We start from the raw sequence: 22,872 nt of genomic DNA, 5'->3' as shown, positions 1-22,872 counted from the left end.
ACAAACGTTGACCACCGACCTTCTCCAACACAGATAGTTTCGCGGGAGCGAATAACGTGGGCCTCAGGCCTAGTCTCCATAGCTTAGTCAGGACCACCTTGTACTCGGCTCTCTGAGCTTGAACCTCCGGTGTAAAGTCCTCGAAAATGGCCACTTTGTGATCGCCAAACCTCAGAGTACCCCTTCTGGTACGAGCCGACCGCATGATGATTTCTCTCTGTTGGAGTCTGTTCAGCTTGACTATGATGGGCCTCGGTTCTTTGTTCACGCCGGGAGAAAACCTGCCCGCTCTATAGGCCGACTCACAGATAGGAGGCGAGGGGAGGACGTCCGTCCCTAGTATCTTCTGCAGCAGTTCGGGCATGGTCTCAGAGAGACGGCCTTCACCGCTGGTCTCCGGTACTCCAACAATCCTGACGTTGTGGCGTCTATCCCGGGACTGCATCTCCTCCATCGCCGACTGTAGTTTGTTGACTTCAGCCTGCCTAGCCAGCAGGGCGGATTCAAGACCCGCCATCTTCTCACATTGTGATGATACCTCCGTCGTTAGCATGGCTAGTTCGTTAGCATTAGCCGATGAGGCAGCGTGAATCGTCTCCATCTTGTCTGTCAGCGGGACTACCGCCAGCCGTATTTCTTCTGATATCTCACGACGGAGGCTGATACAGAAATCCGCCAACAATTTCTTCTGTGCTTCAGCGATGCGTGCCTCAGAGTCTGCGTGTACTTTCTTCTGTGCTTCAGCGATGCGTGTCTCAGAGTCTGCGTGTAGCTTGGTCATGACCAAGAGCACAGCTTCGCTTAACTCCCCGACAGCGGGAGACGGTACGGCCATGCTCGGCGGTGTCGGTGTCGTGCCTAATTCTTTCATGGCTCTGGTTTCCACCCCCGCCATCGTAGAAAGTCGAAAAAAGTTGACGAATGTATACTAAACACGACGACCTAGCAAACAAATAAAAAACAAATAAAAATAAAATAAAGACTAATGGGGAGAAACGTATATTCAGCACGGTAGAAGGGAGCTCATGTGAAAACACGTCTACTCCATGATCGCTCAGCTCCGCCCCCCATCGCTTGTTTTTATTTCTTTAAACCAATCTGTGCCCTTGCATAGTGTCTCAGATAGCGAAAGGGGAGGAGAATTCCGACTCTGCCCATCTATCTACCTACCTCCAGTCAATGGTCTCTAACTACACACCCTCAAGACCCCTCCACTCTACATCCTATGGCCGCCTCAGACCCCCGAGCTCCGGGAGGGTCATCAAAGAGAAGCCGCCTATTCTCGGTCCTCGCTCCACAATGGTGGAATGAACTTCCCACCACAGTTAGGACAGCCGAATCCCGACCAATCTTCCGCTGTCGACTAAAAACACACTTCTTCAATCAATATCTGAAATGAAGAAAAAACTAAAAACAAAACACTAACCTTCTTACTGTCCTATACTACCATGCACTCCTCCTACTATACTAATATGTCTTATGTCTATGCACTCAGTACTGCAGCACCCAAGTTTCAGCACTGTTTGATCATTGTTATTCAGCTGAAAGAGTTGTACCCTTTCTGCTGACTTGTCGTACAGAACAGTGTGTCATGAGTCACCGTCGTCCCATTGAAAACACGCAGCAGGTGGGTGGGGGGCAAATTGTTTTGAGGGGGGGGGGGGGAGACTTCGGACCTTTAGGCCAAGAGATACAGTGTGGTTCCCGGATCTGCTGACATGATGTGGCTTTGTGTTGTTTCTCTCGTTTTAAGCATCTTCTGCAGTTGTTGTTGTCCAGCATCAGGTAAAGAATGTGTGTGTTTATTAGACAACGTGTGTTTCTTTATGTGCGTGCGTGTTTGTCTGTATATCTGTCTATGTGTCGGTCTGTGTACACTAGGGCTAAGCAATATGGCGGTATAACGGTATCTGACCAGTTTCCCAGTGTAATTTGGCTCCGTTTTCATGCGCACAGTAATGCGTCCATTGAATTTACTGAGATTAAGACAGAAGTCTAATGAAACTGTTTATATGATTTACATGTGTCGTGACGTTATTTCGATTAGATTAGGAGGTGTGTTTTGTTTAGACATGTTGACTACTTTTATCTAAGTAAAGGTATTTAAAAAAAAAATGCATGTTATATATTATGTGATGGTCGATTAAGTTAAAGGTCCTGTGTCTTATAAATGGCCTTTTCCAGTGTTTAGCATTGTTTCCTAGCAATGATGGTATATATCAATGTGGTCTGTGTCGCTAATCCTCATTTTGACTCATCAGTCTAGTCTCGAGTTCACGAGATCCTCCCTCACTCAACTAAGCCGTTCTGATTTGACTGTTTTGCTGACGTGAATAAGGCACTGGTTGTAGTCACCGCCCACAATCAAATTCGTTCAACAACAGAGCGAGTGGAATTACTTCCTCAAACGGGTTGCGCGGGTGCCGACAGAGAGAGAGGGAGAGAGGGATACGGAGCAACGGGAGCATTTACACACAAACCCAACTGCGTGTGTGTTTTCGGGACGCATCTCTCCTCTCTCTCTCTCCCTCTCTGTCTGTCTCTGTCTCTCTCTCTCTCGCTCGCTTGTTCTCTCTCTCTGTATCATGCTGTGTGGGTGACTGTCACTCAAAGCGCTTATGGGCGGAGCCAGGCCAAAACAGGCTGAAATCCTGAAGTAGAAAAATTATGCGTTTGAGTACTTCATTAGAAATACAAAACAATGAATTTTTTTGAATTTTTTTTTTACAGATGTGTTCCATAGACTCAGGAATTGTGTTGAAGTAACAATTTATGTTCACATGGCTAATAGATTTGATATTATAGTGTATTTTTGATTAATTAGTAATAGTTATTTCAACAGTATTATAGCATTATTCAGAATGGCTAGCAGTTTGGCTTGATCTTGGCAAACCTGATTGAAAACACACACACACACAGGCTGAGGTTACACCTTTCGTATCATCTTCGTATTGTTTTCTTATACGCATCGCCGCGTATCGCCGCGACGTCATGCGCCTCGAGTCACACTTTCGTTTTTTTTTCGTTTTTGTCACCAGAGCATACTGATGTAGTACACTGCCAAAGCAGTAGGTGGCAGTAGGTGGCAAACATGAAGGCAATTTCAACCAATCAGAACGAATGTGCCAATACACTTCCTGGTGGAAGCTCCAGCAAAAGAAATGTCAATAAGGCAGGCGCCTATGCCGCGCCACCATCTTGCTTTACTCAATGCAGCAATAATTTTTCAGCAAAGCCTAATAAAAGTGCAATAAACAAAACGGATACATTCACTGTGTGTTCTGCCTGTCATTTGTTGATGAAACAAAACTAACATCAACACAAGTGACCACCAAGAGCGGATAGTTTAGGCTAAAAAACGATCGGTAGCATTCTAGCATTGTTAGCTCACGCTACTTAGCCAGCATCAAAACTGATGATATCGCGAGCTATCAGTAGTTAGATAACATTAGAGACAACGCTGTGTGTATTAAACAAAGGTGAATAGATGACTGGGCCATTTTGTTTAATGCTTCTTAAGTTGAAAGAGGAACTCTGAGCTAACAGGGTCTGAATCCTGATAGCTCACGTTAGCCAGCTGCTCATGCCATCGGTAATGCTAGCAGAATGAATGGATGTAAACTTTATTTAACATATTGCATATGGGTACAATACAATACGGCTCAATACAAACAATTGTTAAGGGAATGCAGACTGTTGTAGCTTGGACTGGGGTCCTTATAACAATAACTTGACAACACATGGTAGCTGAAGCTATTTGGGACACGGAGCTCTGTCCCAAGCAAACACACACACACACACACACTCTGCTGTCACCGGAAGGGCACGCAGATGGTATCTACTGCGCATGGGCGTTTTCGCAACAACGGTAGCGTGCTGACTACACGCTGTTTGTCGACTCGTTTTTTTGCGTATCTCCAAACGCAAACACAATTTTGCGTTTCAGCCGTATCCACAAAAAAACGCCAAAAAACGCGTTTCTGTGTAGATAGGACATCAAACGTTGTCAAAAACGTATAAAAAAACGCCAGGAATACACTAGTCTAACCTCAGCCTCTATCACACCCCCACCCAGGACCCCTTTTGATGTAAACCTGATGACCGAGAGAGGCACACAATAGATGCATACACACACACCCACACACTATCTCGCCCCCACCTGAAGGCCAAAACCAGTTGATTAGGATGTGACTGAATGACCTTTTGTTTTGACAGAAACACACACACACTGATGAATGACACACCCCCTCATCCATTAGAATCTCATGCAGACAGAGACCAAAAACCAGTTTACCCAGCTAGTGATAAGCAAATCACATCACAGCATTTAGATTCGGTTGAAACACATATAAACCACACATCTTGACATTAGAGGACACACAACAGGACAAGCTGTGTGTCAGAGAGATTCTTTGTATCCTGTGAAATTGCTGTATTCCTACCGCTGATGCCCTGCTGAATAAATCGACTGAGAACCTGAAGCCATTGACTTTCAACTTGTATCCAGCGTCTGCTTTTTTGCTCTGAAATTGGTCATTCCATAACTGTTGTTTACAAAGTCACAGCTGATTTGTAACCTCAGTGTAAAGTTGCCCAAATAGTGCAAGGAATAGCAAGACATGGGACCTTTAATCTAGGGTCTAGGCTATTTGCTAGTTCACCAGCCTCTAACTGATAGATGATAAAGTTTCAGGGTCTGCAGACTTCCTACTTGATGACATTTACCCACAACATCCAGGCCATACGCCTACTGAATAAGCAAGCAACCGAATAAATATATAAATACATACATAAATAGAAACTAGACTGTCTTCTACAAAGTGAAAACGTGCTCAGAGAACATCAAAAGCAGGCTGACTTGTCGTACAGAACTTGCAAATCGCTTTGGATAAAAGTGTCAGCTAAATTACTAAATGTAAATGTCTGATATAGGTGTGAACGGGTGGTCTTGGATTTCAGAGCATATTATGTAGAATGGGAACAGCAGTGCTCAAACCATATACTATTCTCACAGTAGGCCCGACTCGTTATGGAAGGCAATGATATGTATGTCATTTATTCTTTGATGTTGTGGCTCTGGAATTGAAGTATCAGGCTTCATGTTCGCGACTCGACTGATTTGAGATTTCTTGCTATTTGATGATTTATGATCAAATGATGGGTCATCCAGTATCTGATCAAATTATTGGTCAATTGACACATCAACAGGTCAGGCATCTCATCCATTTTGCTGTAAAAAGGAATGATTCTTTAGACAAATTAAAGCAACATTTCATATTCATATTCATGAAATGTTATTAGCCCTGGTATATTTAGGAAAAAAGGGTCACAAATTCACAAGGTACAGTTGAATAAGCAGTTATTATGGATGGAAACAATGGCTTAAATCTGACAGGATAATAGGTTCACAGATATTTATATTTATTTTAAGCCTACATAGCCTATACTCTAAGAAGACGTACCTCACTGAATCTTGAGCAAAAACTCCACTTGTGAATCTAAGATAAGACCACATTCAACGTTGCTATCAGTCACATCATTCTATTGACAGTACGGTAACATTTGAATTATGACAGCCTACCTTGGAACTGATTTCATGAGTCCATTTCCTAGAATTGAGAGTAGAGATGGAGAAGTTGAAGGACAAGACCCTGTCAGAGGCCAACTCCACTACTGTACTTGGAAATATGACACACATTGCTAATGACCAGCCCTTTAAACACAGCAAGTATTTTCAAGCGTGACAAGAGAGTTGTATTTAGATTAAGGGAATTAATCAATTACTGAGACCAAATTCTACAATGGAAAGGCCATTTGGGTATAGTCGGCAATAGCCATCTGGAAAAAATGGCGGCCATGTTGGAAATGGCGAACTTCTGCCAAATTTGGTGCTTGTTGCCACATAACGACTCTGCCAAATCCTGCAGTTATCTGCTTGGCTAATATTCTCTGTTATTTTTAATCAGGGTTCCAAGACTATTGTATTGAGTTGTATTGTTTTTGTTGTTGTATTGTATTGTAATATAAAACAAAATCGTATTGTAATTTACATGTATTGTGTTGTATTGTTTTATCTTCTGATCATTTGTTGTGTGTGATCCTCTGACACTTGCAGTGTTCTTGGAGCGGGATCGTGCCCATGGCCTCCTCCCCATCAGGGCCAAGAGGCATAACTCCGGCTGGTTTGAGGAGCTGCAGAAGGGAGATCTAAAGCGCGAGTGTCTGGAGGAGAAGTGTACTTATGAAGAGGCCAGAGAGGTCTTTGAACTCACCGAAGTTACGGTCAGTAACTAGCTAGCGAGCTGTACCCAGCATTCCAGTGGTGGAACATAGGGTCCCATCTATACACTGCACACTGTAGTTGCTGGTAAAAACAAGGGAAAATATATTTTTTTTGCATAAACTATTTTATTTGTATTTTTATTTAACGACTATTAGAATATTTAAAAAAAAAACATGCACCTCCCTAGTTCATACTCGTTGGCACTCAGCCTGCATGCAAACAGTTTATACTGTAGCTTCTAAAAAAAATCTTCCAATGGTGTGTGATATTTCTGTGAGTTATCTGAGTCTATTTGAATAGGATTACTTTTCAGTAGGGTTTTAACCTAATAGAACTCTCTGGTTTGAACCCCTCCAGGTGTGTTATCACAAAAAAGAATGCTGAGAACTGAACATGATGCTGGTCATCAAAAGCAAGTTATAGAATTTTTAAAGAACATTAACAAAAAAAGAAAATTAAATCTCAATTTCACACAAAGTAGCTATGTCAGTGCCACAGCACACATTTGGCCATTTGGAAGAAATGACCCATCTTGGGCAAAAAAATTATTTTCTCTCCGTTGTAAGAATTAAATTGTGGGATAAATAATGAATACCATGACACTTGATCCATCTTATCCGTGATCTGTCTCAAAATATCTTTCCTCAGGATGAATTCTGGAGGCTGTACAATGGTAAGCACCATCCGCTCCAGGCTTCGCCATCTTATTTCAGTATCATCGCAGCACATTAAACCCTTTCACTGCCGCACTACCAAATGGTTAGCCCTTTCACTGTGACAATACAGAAGGTTAACCCTTTCACTGCCACAGGACAAAGGGTTAACCATTTCACTACCACACTACAGAAGGTTAACCCTTTACTATCACACTACAGACCGTTAACCGTCTGTAGTGTGATAGTAAAGGGTTAACCGCAGTGTGGTAGTGAAAGGGTTAAAACGGAATATCAAATAACTACCCAATGAAGTCTCAACCGAGCGTCTTCATCTGCTGCTACACTATGAATTGAAAATGGGGGACCCTGATGTAAACAAGACAAACGTCTTTCTCTGGTCTGTATCCCCTTAACAATTGTGTGTATTGAGTCGTACTGTATTGTACCCATTCTGCAATCTGTTAAATGAAGTTTTCATTCATTCATTCATTCATTCATTCATTCATTCATTCATTCATTCATTCATTCATTCATTCATTCATTCATTCATTCATACATTCATTCATTCATTCATTCATTCATTCATTCATTCTGCAGTTCCAGACAGCTGTTTGTCGGATCCGTGTCACAACGGGGGCAGCTGTTCTACCCAGGGAGCGGCTTACACCTGCTTCTGTCTGCCGGCCTTCAGCGGACGCAGCTGTGAGCTCGGTGAGAAGGTTTATCACAACCTTTTGATAGACAAATGCAATACATGTATAGGAGTTTGTCTCGCAGATGATGTGCAGAGACTCTTGGCTGATTCCTGTGTATAAATCTACTGTCAAATAGATAAAGGATTGCACTAAAAGCAAGGCCAATGTTCTGTGTGTAAAAAAAAAAAAAAAAAAAGGCTTCCTTCAAAGGTTAGATTAGATTAGATTAGATTAAAATGTATTGTCATTATACAGCACAAGTACAGTACAACGAAAAGAAGTTGCACCAGAGTGCAAATGTAACAGTAAAGTGCAATAGTAAGATACAATGTACAGGTGATTAAACTGGATATAAAATCTATAAATTAGTACTACTGAGTATAGTACTAATCAGATTTATGTACAGAGTTGTAGTATTAATATATAGGTATAAAGACACTATGGTCGTAAATTAGGGATGCTCGATATTGGCTTTTTTACCGATACCGATATTCCGATATTGTCCAACTCTTAATTTCGATACCGATACCAACCGATACCGATATATGCAGGGTTTCCCCCCAAAAAAACTGAATAATTTCAGGTAATTAATAATTTCACTGGATGCATTCAAAAGGCTTTCTAAATGTAAGCATTATCTGTGCAAAATATGATAATTAAAAAAGTAAAAATTAACATTACATATCTCTTGTTGTTGAATTAAACCAACATGCATACTTTTGACAATAAATAAAATAAGAATTGGTTCTTACTTGCTTGCCTGGGTAAATAAAGGTTAAATAAATGTAAAAAAAAAATAAAATTTTTTTTTTTTTTACCGATACCGATATTTTCCGATATCACATTTTACTGCCGATATCGGCCGATAATATCGGTCGGCCGATAATATCGGACATCCCTATCGTAAATCATACTGGCCAGCAGCATAACTAGTAAGTGTAGGTAAGGGATATGTACCGTTATAGATATAGTATCTACAGATATGTAAAAAAGGATTAAATGCAGGTATGTACATGTGGATAGATATATATATACACGGTAAGAATAAATATATACATACTGTATATACAGCATTATTGGACATGCTATCATTTCTTTTTGGATACATTTTTTTTTATTATTACTTAACATGAAAACAAGACAACACAATACAATAACCATAATAACAATACACAGAACTTCACAGGGAGATAACAGAACAATAATAATAAAATAAATAACAATTTATAAAAACAGAGTACAACATTTTAATTTGAAAGGGTTACTATCTTACAATTGGCCTTTCCCAGTATTCAGTACCGTTTCCCGGCTGTGTGGCTCTATATCAATAAGACTTATGTCTCTAATTCTCATATTGGCGCACTCTTCCAATTCCCCTCACAACCCTCACCCTCACCAAACTGAGTCATCTCAAAACGTGCATATCAGTGATGTCAGAGATTTCCAGCTGCATAACAATGTGGCAATTGTCACCAGGCCACACAGTGGTTGGAGCCCAGCCTCAAAACGGCTTAAGATCCTGAGGTAGAAAAACGCTGCCCCTGAGTACCCGACCAGAAATACAAAACAATGAACCTTTTCGAAAAACAAAAACCTACAGAGTGTTCCATAGACTAAGGAACCGTGCAAAAGTGCCCAAACAGTGAAGAAATAGCAAAATAGCTAAATAGCTCCCCCCCAATAAAATTCCCCCAGTTAAAGTTAAGAAGGACAAGACAAAAGACAAGACAGACAAGACATTTCCTCCTCCCCCTCCCACGAGACCGCCGGACTCCCCCGAACAAGCACCTCAACCCCGCTCAGCCGCACACAGCGGTCCTGACCTTCTCAGCTGTTGCAAACCACAGGTCAATACCAGCCTGCCCCACCCCAATCACCCGCGCCGTGGATATCTCAAGATAAATCACATCCAACAGTGTTAGGGACCAGTTAATCACTGTGAGCTTATTGGACATGCTATCATATAGAGTTATAGGGGTTATATGCAGGTGTATACGTAGGTATATAGAAGGATTATATGCAGGTAGGCTATATTCAGACAGATATGTATATATATATGGTAAATATAAATATATAAATGTATATATATACAGCATTATTATAAGACATTGTACAGCCAAAAGGTTTTAATTTTACATTTTCAAGTAATTTATTTTTGTAAAGTACAAAATATGCCACACATTCTCTTGCCTCTAGAATACAAGGACGTCCCCGACACTTGCTTGCTGGACAACGGGGGTTGTGAGCACTTCTGCGACGAGGGGCTTGGAAAACGTACCTGCTCATGCGCAGACGGCTACATCCAGGGACCCGATGGGCAGAGCTGCCAGGCACAAGGTGGGAACAACACCAAAATTAATATTGAATGAGTCCACACGCATACATACACTCGCTCCCAGTGTGTGCTTATCGGGAGGTCAACGCTTCAATCATGTATTGATCTTGATTATCATGTGATCGAAACGTTCACCTTTCAATAAACATACAGCAGGAGCAAGTTAACAGTGTGCAGACTATTCATTTTGATGCTGATCTTCCGTTTGTCCTGCACCTGATTTCCAGAGCAGATGTGCATGTACTCTAATCTTTGAATACTTTGGGAACAACAGAAATCTCAGAAACTACAGATCTGCTCTGATGAAGGTCGACACCTGTGTTTTAATTTAATTTGAATATTTTATTAGTATAAACCTTTTTCTTGGTATTCTACCTTGGTATTCTAGAAGTCGCCACGTGTGACGTATATTCATGTCCGGGGCCAAATGCTCTGCTTCAGACAGTGGGGGATACTAGGAGCACATTACACCCCCAAACAGTTTTGAATTTTTACGACTCAGATCTAAAACAACAAGGGACACGGCACTGAGGCGTGTTGAAAAGACCAGAGCCTCAGCCAATGCAGGAAGCTTGGCCCCCGGAAACTGTTTATTGGAACAGTCACGACTTAATAACAATCCAATAGCTTTCAGTGACCAGTCGCCATTGATGTCACAATTAGAATGTTTCCGTTCTCGTGGTACACTTCAAAGGGTTAATTGAGTGAGTGAGATGTTGTGCACGTTCTCTTACATACTATTACAAGGTGGCACTTCTCTCTAGCTTTTAAAGCCGGAGAATCTCTTGCACCAGAAACTAGACTCATCCTGAATACAGTTGCAAGATAAAAAAAAATCTATTATCCCTTATTTAAAACTGTATATTGTGTGTTTTCTTCCATTCATTCATTTGAACGGCCATGTTTACTCAACCACGTGTGAATAAGTACGCAATTTAACGGTTGAGTCTACGTGGTCCTCATTCTGTCAGACCGGGCAATCAGGACCGCTTTGATTAATAAATTACGTGTTTTTCTCCTGCTTAATGTAAGGCTTGTTCCAACCGCCTCCAGCCTAGTCTAGCAGCGCGGCTGCATTAAATTCCTTTCCAAAGTAGAGGGGCGTCTGTAGTACCTCATGTGTACCTCGTGGCTGCATACGCTCCTCTACGTAGGACATTTATTGAATGTAATCGTGCTGCTAGACCTGGCCAGAGTCGGTCGAAACGGGCCATAAGTACTACTACTGTACATGTACCTGTATGAATGCGTCCCAACCACTTGTTCCTCCAGAGACCATTGCGTGTGGGATGGTCCCCGTCTTGGCAGGCAGTGTCTCAGAGAGTGGACCCCTGGAACCACGCTCTCGCATTGTGGGTGGAACAGAGTGTCCCAAAGGTCACTGTCCCTGGCAGGTACAGTACAGCCTGGCCCTATTCGGAACCTTTTCACTAAAACCCCCCCCAAAAAGGTAACATGCAGTATATGAAAAATAAGACTGCACTCACACAACCAGGTGTAGAGGTGATACTTAAAAGAACACGCTTACATTTTGGGAAATTAGCTTACCGTCTTCTCCAGAGAGAGAGACAAGAAGATAGATACCAGTTTCCTCTCTGTGCGTTCAGTAGGAAGCTATCTGGCTGCACGTTAGCCTAGCTTAGCACAGTGAATGGAAGCGGACCTGGACGGTTAGCCTAGGCCAGGGCATTGTCCAACTAATACCTCTCCCGAAGGCTAACCGGCCATGTCCGCTTCCATTCATTGTGCTATTAGATCTTGTTTTTTATATACACCGTGGGAAGGGGGAAACAAAATAAAATGTCCCTGTCTATGTCTTGCACATTACGAGAGGTGACAATAAAGCTGACTTTGACTTTGACTTATACAGTTTGTGTTTAATATGTAAAATATGCATCCTTGACCCTGTGGCCCAAACAGTATAATAACCACTGAAAATACACAAATTAGACTTAAAAGATTAAGAAATCGGCAACCTGTGAACTAAAGGTTGTGTAGCCTATACAAGGACATTTACTTTATCAAAGTCAAAGTCAAAGTCAGCTTTATTGTCGCTTCTCATAATGTGCAAGACATACAGAGAAATTAAATTGCATTTCCCCCTTCCCACGGTGTATATAAAAAAAGATCTAATATAAACATAAAGTAACATATAGGACACTATAAATGTAAAGTAACATATGGGACACGATGTAGGCTACACACACTATACAGGACTATACAGTATACACAGCAGTGGTACATAGTAAGTATAAATAATAAATAATGGCAGTAGAATACAATAATGGCAGTAAAGTGGAAGTGAGATGATATATGGCAGTAAACTAATATAATGTAAACTAAAATAATGGCAGTAAGGTAAAGTGGCAGTGAGTTTGTGAAGTGGCAGTGTGTGTCTGTGTGTGTCAGTGTGGGGGGGGGGTTAGTCCAGAGTCTGTGGGGGCAGAGAGAGAGAGAGAGGAGTCCAGAGTCTGTGGGGGCAGGGTAAGAGAGAGGGGGAGAGGTGTGTGTGTGTGTGTGTGTGTGTGTGTGTGTGTGTGTGTGTGTGTGTGTGTGTGTGTGTGTGTGTGTGTGTGTGTGTGTGTGTGTGTGTGTGTGTGTGTGTGTGTGTGTGTGTGTGTGTGTGTGTGTGTGTGTGTGTGTGTGTGTGTGTGTGTGTGTGTGTGTGTGTGTGTGTGTGTGTGTGTGTGTGTGTGTGTGTGTGTGTGTGTGTGTGTGTGTGTGTGTGTGTGTGTGTGTGTGTGTGTGTGTGTGTGTGTGTGTGTGTCAAGTCAAGTCAAGTCAAGTCAAGTCAAGTCAAGTCAAGTACATTTTATTTATATAGCACATTTCCAGGCAGCGGCAGCTGGCACCAAAGTGCTTTACAGGCAGGTTGATAAAAACAAAATAATGTGATGCAAGATATAAGATTAAAAACATAATAAAGCAATGAAAGTAATAAAAACAAAATAATATGATGCAAGATATAAGATTAAAAACATAGTAAAGCAATGAAAGTAATAAAAACAGGTAGGACACAGTAAAACAAGGAGGATAGAAGGGCCAGGGGTCTAGTGGTGATTAAGTGGGGGGGAAGGCCAAGGAGAACAGGTAGGTTTTTAAAAGTGATTTAAAAGCCTGCACGGTCTGGGCGGTCCGTACACTGAGGGGGAGGCTGTTCCACAATCTAGGCGCTGCGGTGGAGAAAGCTCTGTCTCCCCTAGTCTTGAGCCTAGTTCTAGGCACCACCAGTAGCAGCTGGTCAGCTGATCTGAGGGATCGGTGGGGGGTGTGGCGGTGCAGGAGTTCGGACAGATAGGGAGGAGCCGTGCCATTTAGTGATTGTGTGTGTGTGTGTGTGTGTGTGTGTGTGTGTGTGTGTGTGTGTGTGTGTGTGTGTGTGTGTGTGTGTGTGTGTGTGTGTGTGTGTGTGTGTGTGTGTGTGTGTGTGTGTGTGTGTGTGTGTGTGTGTGTGTGTGTGTGTGTGTGTGTGTGTGTGTGTGTGCGCATGCGCGTGCATGTGTGGCAGAGTGAGAGCGGGGGGGGGGGGGGGGGGGGGAGCTGGGAGAGAGTTGAGCTTCCTGACAGCCTGGTGTATGAAGCTCTCTCTTAGTCTGCTGGTCCTGGCCTGGGTCGGAGGCTCCTCATTCTCCTCCCGGAGGGCAGGAGAGTGAAAAAGCGTTGTGAGGGGTGGGTGATGTCGCCCGCAATGCGTAGTGCTTTGCGGGCCAGGCGTTTATTGTAGATGTCCTGGAGGGAGGGGAGTGGGACACCCACAATCCTCTCAGCTATTCTGACCGTGCGCTGCAGGGTCTTGCGGCAGAATGCTGTGCAGCCGCTGTACCACGCGGTTACGCAGCTGGTCAGGAGGCTCTCGATGGTGCCCCGGTAGAAGGAGCACAGGATGGGCACTGAGACTCCAGCTCTTCTCAGTTTGCGGAGGAAGTAGATGCACTGTCGAGCTTTCTTCCCCAGTGATGCAGTGTTGGTGTTCCAGGGGAGAGGTCCTCTGTGATGTGCACACCCAGGAATTTGGTGCTGCTCACTCTCTCAAGTTTCAAGTTTCTTTAATAGTTGTCATACAGAAGTACAGAATACTTTCATACAAAATGCTTCTTACTGTTACGCTCCAGAGACTGTGCTAGACAAGATAGTATCAAATAACATAGTATAGCATGTAATTTAGAAGAAGAAAATGAGGTCACAGTGTTCGGTATAGACATATGTACAATGTTCTGAGTTACCATATAATATACAATACTATGCAGTGTACTAATGTACAGTACTATATAGTGCAAAGCAGAAATGGGATGAGGTACAATTTAGGTACAATTTACAGTAAGGTGTACGGGTTGTAGTGCAATCCTTCATCAATAAATATAAAGTGTGTGGAGTGGGTGCTACAGTGTGTTTGTTTAAAGTGAGTGTGTGCGTGTGGATGTGTGTGCTATGTGCGTTTGGTGGTTGTTGTTGTGTAGTGTTCATTGTTCGTTTAGCAGCCTGATGGCCTGGGGATAGAAGCTTCTTCTGAGTCTTTCTGTGCTCGCCTTGAGACTCCGGTATCGCTTGCCTGACCGCAGCAGTTCAAAGAGGCAGTTGTTCGGGTGACTGGAGTCTTTAATGATTCTCTTAGCCTTGCCCTTGCAACGCTTGTTGTAAATGTTCTGGAGGGTGGGGAGCCCCCCTCCAATTGTGCGTTCGGCTGAACGTGTCACTCTTTGTAGTCTGCTTCGGTCTTGTGCAGTGCTATTCCCAAACCAGGAGGTGATGTTGCCGGTCAAGATGCTCTCTATTGTACATGAGTAGAAGTTCTTAAGGATCTTCTGACTGACTTGGAACTTCCTTAGGCGCCTGAGGAAGTAGAGGCGTTGTCGTGCCTTCTTCACAACACTGTCAATGTGTGTGGTCCATGTCAAGTCCTCGGATATGTAGGCTCCGAGGTACTTAAAGCTGTTGACTCTCTCAACCGGTGCCCCGTCGATGCTGAGGGGGCTGTAGTCCTTGACCCCCGACCTCCTGAAGTCCACAATCATCTCCTTTGTTTTGCTGACGTTCAGGGAGAGGCTGTTTTCCTGGCACCATCCCGCCAGGACCTTGACCTCTTCCAGGTAGGCCCTCTCGTCGTTGGCAGAGATCAGGCCCACCACCACTGTGTCGTCAGCAAATTTGATGATTGTATTGCTACTCCGCTGAGCCACACAGTCGTGTGTGTACAGGGAGTAGAGGAGGGGACTCAGAACACAGCCCTGGGGGGCCCCTATGTTGAGGGTGATGGATGAGGAGGTGCAGTTGCCTGCTCTCACCACCTGGGGTCTGCCAGTCAGGAAGTCCAAGACCCACTGGCAGAGGTCATAGTTCAAGCCCAGGTCCCTGAGCTTGGCTATGAGTATGGAGGGGACTATGGTATTGAATGCCGAGCTGTAGTCGACATAGTTCCCCTGCCTCTTGTCCAGGTGTGATGCTGCTGTGTGCAGCACATGGGCTATGGCGTCCTCCGTGGACCTGTTGGGGCGGTATGCAAATTGCAGGGGGTCCATGTTGATGGGGAGGGAGGAGCAGATGTAGCCCTTTACTAGCTTCTCAAAGCACTTCATGGCTATGGAGGTGAGAGCTACAGGGCGGTAGTCGTTGAGGCAAGCAGGCTTGGATTTTTTGGGTACAGGGATAATAGTGGACTTCTTCAGGCAGGTGGGGATGACAGCCTGTTCTAAGGACAGGTTAAATATGTCAGTGAATACTGGGGCCAGTTGGTCGGCACAGACTTTTAGGACGCGGCCGGGGATGCCGTCCGGACCTGCTGCCTTCCTGATATTCACTTTTTTAAAGGTCCGCCTCACCTCATGCTCTGTTACCCTGAACACTGCGCCTCCATCAGCAGCCGACCGCCCCCCCCCCCATTGCCGTGGCTTGTGAGCTGGTGTTGTTGTTACCAGCATCAAACCTCGCATAGAAGGTATTGAGGTCATTTGCTAAGGAGATGTCACTGTTCAGTTTGAGGGAGGCGCCTTTGTAGTCTGTCATCGTTTTGAGCCCCTGCCACATAGCTCTAGAGTCAGCTTGTTCAAACTGGAGTTCAATTTTATCCCTGTAGCGCCGTTTGGCCTCTGACACTGTCCTCCTTACGTTGTATCGCGCCACCTTGTGGTCATTCATGTTGCCTGCCACTAGGCCGTCGTTGTATGCTTTGGTGCGCTCTCTCAGAGCTTCACGGACGGATTTGTCTACCCAGGGTTTTTGATTTGGGTAAACTCTCATTTTGGTAGTGGGGATTGTTTCTTCCACCAAAGTACAAACATAGTCCAGCACTGTCTCCGTGTAGACATTAATGTTATCTGTGTCGCGGAACACATTCCAGTCTGTGCAGTCAAACGCAGACTGGAGCGTCTCCTCTGACGTCAAATCCCATTTCTGCACCTCTCGCGAGACTACAGGAGTACTTTTGATTCTCTGTTTGTACATTGGTGAAAGAAAGATGGACGCGTGATCTGATTTACCAAAGCCACTATCAGAATGAGCCTTGTAGCCACCTTTAAATTGCGTGTAACAGTGATCTAGGATGTTACCGCCTCTGGTGTTGCAAGTCACATGCTGATAGAAGTCAGGCAATACCTTTCTCAGATTGGCGCTATTGAAATCACCCAGCACTAAAATGGCGGCGTTAACGTTCGCCGCTTGTATTCTATTTACCTCGTCGTGGAGTCTGGAGAGCGCGACGTTGTTACTGGCTTGCGGTGGAATATACACTCCTACAAGGATGATCGCCGTTAACTCCCTCGGGAGGAAGAAAGGACGACACTTGATGGTTATATATTCCAGGTCTGGGCAGCAGTGGTTGGATAATTCCAATAATTCCTGGGATCAAGGAACAAAGGATCTGGTCCCATTCTCCGGAGAATCTCCTCAGGCCATTGTTGCGGTTCGGAAAGCTGGTCCAGTGAGTAATCCAATCGGTAAGTTTCCCGTAATCCGATGTCTATAAGTGACTGACGGTCATACACATTAAATGCACCTACTGTTGGTACAGACAAAACTCTTAAAACTATAAATATTAACAAAAGTAAGCACAGTCTCGACGGAGCGAACAGAAAGGCAGCCGGACGTTGCAGCGCCATTCTCTTACTCCACGACTGCACCACTGATGGTCAGTGGAGGGTGCTGGGTGTGCGCTCTCCGGAAGTCGACAACAACCTCCTTTGTCAAGTCAAGTCAAGAGTTTTATTTGTCATGGCATACAAGTATACAATGAAATGCACATTGAGAATGAGGTTGTTGTTCCTGCACCATGTGATCAGTTGGCTCACCTCGTCCCTGTAGTGAGACTCGTCATTGTTTTTAATGAGCCCCATTATTTATTTTTAGGCAGTGCATTTATTACGTAGGCAGTGCATTTTACAGTGAAGTTGATAAATATATGAGACCTGTAACTATTATTATTAGCTACTGTCTACATTGCCTACTATAGTATTGTGTACTATGTTACTTTATGTTTATATTAGATCTTGTTTTTTATATACACCGTGGGAAGGGGGAAACGCAATTTCATGTCTCTGTATGTCTTGCACATTACGAGAGGTGACAATAAAGCTGACTTTGACTTTGTGTTCACCCAGGTCTTATTGGTGTATAAAGGCAGGGGGTTCTGTGGAGGAGTGCTTTACAAACCAACATGGATCCTCACCGCCTCTCACTGCATGGAGAACATCAACATTCAGTTTCTTACCATAGTTGCAGGTATGGACTGAATCTTCATGAATAACTGACAGTTATGAGTTTGCTGTGTGTGTGTGTGTGTGTGTGTCTGTGTGTTAGGGCTGGGTGATAAATCGAGTTTCAATAAAATTTTTGCTTCCCACGATCATGAAAACAAGACAATTGAGATAAACCCTGCATGCCATTGCCGTGTTGCTCTCATTTTGTCTTGTCTTCCTGGCGGTGCACCCCCCCCCCCCCCCCCCCCCCCAAGCCCACAAACAGCAGTTTCAGTTTCAGCATGGTGTTGAGAGGGAGGAGGGAGCCACAGTGTATTTCTCCAGTTATTGACTGGACTATTGAAGCGTCTTTGGTAACTTGTAGAAGATGACAGAAAGGCAGCCTTTGGTCGAGAAGAAAGTTCAGTCATCGTCATATGATGTTCTCAAATCAATGTGTAATCGAGCAGCCCTAGTGTGTGTGTGTGTGCGTGTATGTCATTGTGTGTTTGTATCTATGACCTGGTCTCCCTCTGTTTACCTCTATGTGGGCACGTGCCTCTGCCCCCTGCAGGCGAACACGACGTGGACGTAGAGGAGCACACGGAGCAGGTCATTCAGGTGGCCGAGATCATCATGCACGAGGGCTACGTGTCGCGCACCGCCGACAGCGACATCGCCCTCCTGCGCCTGGAGAGGGCCGTGGTCTACACGCCACACGCCGTGCCCGCGTGCCTCCCCACCCGCCCCCTGGCCGAGCGCGAGCTCTGGGCCGTCAACATGCACACGGTCAGCGGCTGGGGCCGTCGCAGCGAGAACGGGCCCACGTCGCACCTCCTCCGGAGGCTCCGGGTGCCGCGCATCCGCACCCAGGAGTGCACGGAGCAGAGCGGCGTGGTGCTGACCGCCAACATGTTCTGCGCGGGCTACATCGAGGGCCAGCAGGACTCCTGCAAAGGGGACAGCGGGGGGCCCCTGGTGACGCTCTACAAGAAGACGGTGTTCCTGCTGGGCATTGTCAGCTGGGGGAAGGGCTGCGCACGTCCGGGGAACTACGGCATCTACACACGCGTGTCCAACTACCTGGAGTGGATCCACAACCAGACGGCGCCTGTGGAGGACGTGGTCGCGCCGACGATGACGACGCGCAATCCGACCGACTGAAAGTACTGTGCCGGTGTTTTTTTTTGGGTCGTTTTTGCCCTTGATACTAAATGACTGAAATGTTACCAATAGGTTTTTTCACCAAATACACCAGTGTGTCAGTGTATCTGAAATACTACAACAAAACAACCGCAACAAAAACACCACATTTGACTAAAGCCCCCCTGCTAACCTCTTAACGCGTCGCTTATTTTCTGAAACGGTTTTACCGACTATAATACGGTATCCGAGGACGATTTCTTCTTCTTCCTCTTTAGACACCATATTAAAGCACAATAGAGCGACTTTTAAGGGAAATAAATGCCCCTTAGATGTTAGCATGGCATTTTAGTCACATGTAGTGACTTTCATGGCTTTATATGGTGTTTGTTTTCAGATATATTGGAAGCCTATGTGGATCAGTGAAAAATGTGCTACCAAATATTTCCATAATGGTGAAAAGATAATGAAAAATAATGTGAGACATCATTATTGTATCTTGGCAAGAATGTCTTGGGACCCACGTGTCAAAAACACTGATATTGTCCACTGACAGGTTTACTACATGTTGAGGGGCACCATTAATAAAACTCAAGACCCCTCCCCTATCATGCATCCATCCATCTTTGTGTTTGAGTTACTTTGTGTTTGTGTCCTGTGTCTTCTGTTTGTTTGTGTCTGTTGTTTGTCTCACTACCACCGCATTTTAGTGCAAAGCACCTTTGAGTTCTAGAAAATCGCTATATAGCTAAATCTAATTTATTATTACATTCATGGATCTGGGCCTGGTATGTAATCAAGCGTCTCAAAGTAGGAGTGCTGATCCAAGACCAGATTGGCTCATGAGTCATAGTGAGGTATATATTATGGTCATGCAACCTGAAAACTGATCCTAGATCAACTCTCACTCATATTCTATTCATGTTCCTTCTTGTGTCTATGCCATATTGATTAAATCCCAGAATAGACATATTACAGTATATTAGTAAGTTTTGCATTCATTAAAGCATTGTTTCATTCAGGAAAACTGTGTCTAGTTTAATTATTCTGTTCAGATTAATAGTATCCTATTTACTTATAATCCCTATGATGCTCACCGATATTTTATTTATATTTTTGTCTATAGAGCCTTGACCTATAACCTCTGCAATGATAATAGCTGTTATTCACCTCGTGTGTGTGTGTGTGTGTGTGTGTGTGTGTGTGTGTGTGTGTGTGTGTGTGTGTGTGTGTGTGTGTGTGTGTGTGTGTGTGTGTGTGTGTGTGTGTGTGTGTAGACACACATGTGAGTGCATACTTGCACATGTCTGAAGCTAATGTATTTGCCTGAAGAAATAAAAACTAAATATTTTTTTATCTTAGGAATAGTGGGCGTTTATTTGATTTTGGGCACTTTTGGGAAAATCTATTTATCAAAAATAAAATTGCATAAAACCTTAAATGATCAATTAAGCTTTATAGTAATTTAGTCAGGAATCATAATATGAACATTGTTGTAAACATCACTTTATGGAATTTAATGTATTTAACACTTTTCCTAGAATGTCAGAGAACATTGTCGTTACCATCACGTTACCAAATAACTCTTTAAAATGTAAAAAAAAAAGTAAAACATTTGTGCTTTTAAGGCATTTATGTAACATTATACCTTACTTCTGATGTATTAGTGGTTTGAAATATTTTACTTGAATTTAAACATGCTTTAGATCTTTAGATATGCAGCCTTTTAAATATATTGCTAGATCCTGTCAAGAAAGATACAATTACTACAACAACAGGTCCATGACTCTTGTTTTTCATACATAAAATGTTAAGGGAGGGCTTGTAATATAGGAAAACATGTAGGAAAATGTCAGATTTAAACTATTTGTTACAAATTTGTTAAGAAATATGTCATGTGTTGGTAATGACGTACTGTTGTGGTAATGACGAAATGTGATGGGAATGACATCTAGATAGATTTATTGAATTTCATTCATGGATACAGTAACACAACATCAGAATCATAGGTATTATCAACAACTGTTACATCAGGATAGGAACATCTAAGAAACCATCTAAAAAAAACACTGACAACCTTTATGGTTTCAAACAACATACTTTAACAGTAAGAGGTTTGTTCTTTTAACATGCCTACATCTTCTTCTCCATGAGGGAGCATACTTGTTTCCAGACAGAGGCATTGAGCATCATATGTCTTTTAGTAATCAGTTGGGGCTCTGGGACCAGCACAATTTCCATTCTATACCATATTAGGGGAGAACGGGGGACGTTGTCACACTTTTTACTCTAGTGTGAATTGCTCATAATCAAAACATCTTTCAATAGTCATTCCTACATTAAATTGAAGCTTAAGATGTTGGCTTGAAATGTGTATCCCTCTCATTTTCCAAAGTATTGTAACAAAGAGTTAATCACCTATAAAAGACACTCTGACACATTGTGACAACCAACCCCATCATGGGGATGGTTGTCACACACTATGGGGTTGGTTGTCACCATGTGTTTTAAAACTTTTAATGGGAAAATCTTAAAAAGAAGACAAGATTTAGATTTCCGATAATGATTGAAGAAGTGCGTCTTTAGTCGACAGCGAAAGATTGGATGGGTTTCGGCTGTCCTAACTGGGGTGGGTAGTTCATTCCAACATTGTGGGGCAAGGACTGAGAATAGACAAGAAGGCAGAACTAAATTTGAAAGTTTAATTGCATTGACAAGTTGACAAATACATAACTTAATGCATCTTAATGAACATAAACAGGAAACACATCTTTAGGCCATCCTATATAACAAAATAAGAACACAATAAATTGGCCTAACAATAATAGCCTACACAACATGTCTAGTAAAGTACCTGCACAGCAGGATGTCTGGCAACACCACATTAGAATAGTATACACAAATATACTAGTATAATATAATAGTATACCCAAAAACCCCAAATATCGGTTATCGAATATCGATAATATAACAACCAAATATCAGTTATTCGATAGTTGCCCTTTATCTGGCACTATTTAAAAGTTTCACTGAGATCGGAATAAAGGAGTTTTTAAACCTATTTAGTCTAGAGCGTGGAACTCTAAACCTTCTCCCATAGGGCAGTAGCTCATACTCGGCATGTAAGACATGGGAGGGGTCCGAGACTATTCTATTGGCTTGCCTTAGAGTAGCCTGTTAAAAAATAGACTGCAGGGATGGGTGACCTTTCACCCCTATGATCTTCCATGCAGTCTGCATCAGACGGACCAGTTTGGACTTTAATTGTACAGACAGGTTACCAAACCAAGCTGTAATACCGTATCTGATGAGACTCTCTAATACAGATTGGTAGAAAAGTAACATTTTTTTTTTTATCTACACCATGAACTCTAAGGCGACGTAGAAAGTGCAGTCGTTGTTGTAGTCTGCTACACAGGCTATCTACATGGGTGTTCCAGGTTAGTGTGTTATGTGACCGGCGAGATGGACTGTGTGTGGATGACCACAGGCCTGTGGTCCCCAACACCTCTGGGGTCAAACACCATCTCCTCAGTCTTAACTGATTGAAAATGTTATTAACAGATTGCAGAATGGGTACAATACAGTAAGGCTCAATACACACAATTGTTAAGGGGTTGTTTACACCAGGTCCCCCATATTCTATTTATAATGAATTGTAAGTAGGGTGCAACTAGCACTGTACAATCCATTCTCCAGCCCTTAATGTTGCTAGTCTTTAGCACTTTGTGATGGAGCAGTTTGTCAGCCATCAGTTGAGTGTTTGCATGTGTTTTACACAAGCATGTGTCCCTATCACGGACGGTTGGCCTCACTATCCAAAATGGGCAGGTTTTCCATAACTTACTATAGGAAATCTTGAGCTGTGGATGTTCATTCTTGAATTTCCGCCAAAGACTGTACGTTTCATTCAGAAAGCGCTTTTGCATTTTCACTTTCTTCTGCGTCAATGTGTCTCTCTTCCCTGTTGTTGCCCGTGAGTTATCATCACGTTCAAGAAACTCTTTGACTTTTGTCCTGGTAGAGAGAGGCAATGCATTTGCATGTTTCTTCTGAAGTCCAGTTCCTCTTCTGTATTTCCGCATCATCTTTG

At 43.3% G+C, this 22,872-nt stretch overlaps 1 protein-coding gene across 1 annotated transcript; it reads left to right on the top strand.

Annotated features, from left to right (window-relative positions):
- Positions 1 to 1,721: 1,721 nt before the first annotated feature.
- f7 (coagulation factor VII) lies at positions 1,722 to 18,800 on the top strand (the record flags this gene model as incomplete). The annotated part of the gene is made up of 8 exons (XM_084317397.1): positions 1,722 to 1,785; positions 6,116 to 6,282; positions 6,932 to 6,956; positions 7,537 to 7,650; positions 9,831 to 9,971; positions 11,242 to 11,363; positions 17,559 to 17,679; positions 18,211 to 18,800. 8 exons carry the CDS (start codon positions 1,722 to 1,724, stop codon positions 18,798 to 18,800), a joined length of 1,344 nt encoding a protein of 447 aa, XP_084173523.1.
- Between the last annotated feature and the right edge of the window lie 4,072 nt (positions 18,801 to 22,872).

This window comes from Notolepis coatsorum (genome assembly GCF_963971535.1).
Source record: "Notolepis coatsorum genome assembly, chromosome: 1".
NCBI lineage: Eukaryota > Metazoa > Chordata > Actinopteri > Aulopiformes > Paralepididae > Notolepis > Notolepis coatsorum.
This window is presented reverse-complemented; position numbering and strand designations above follow the sequence as displayed.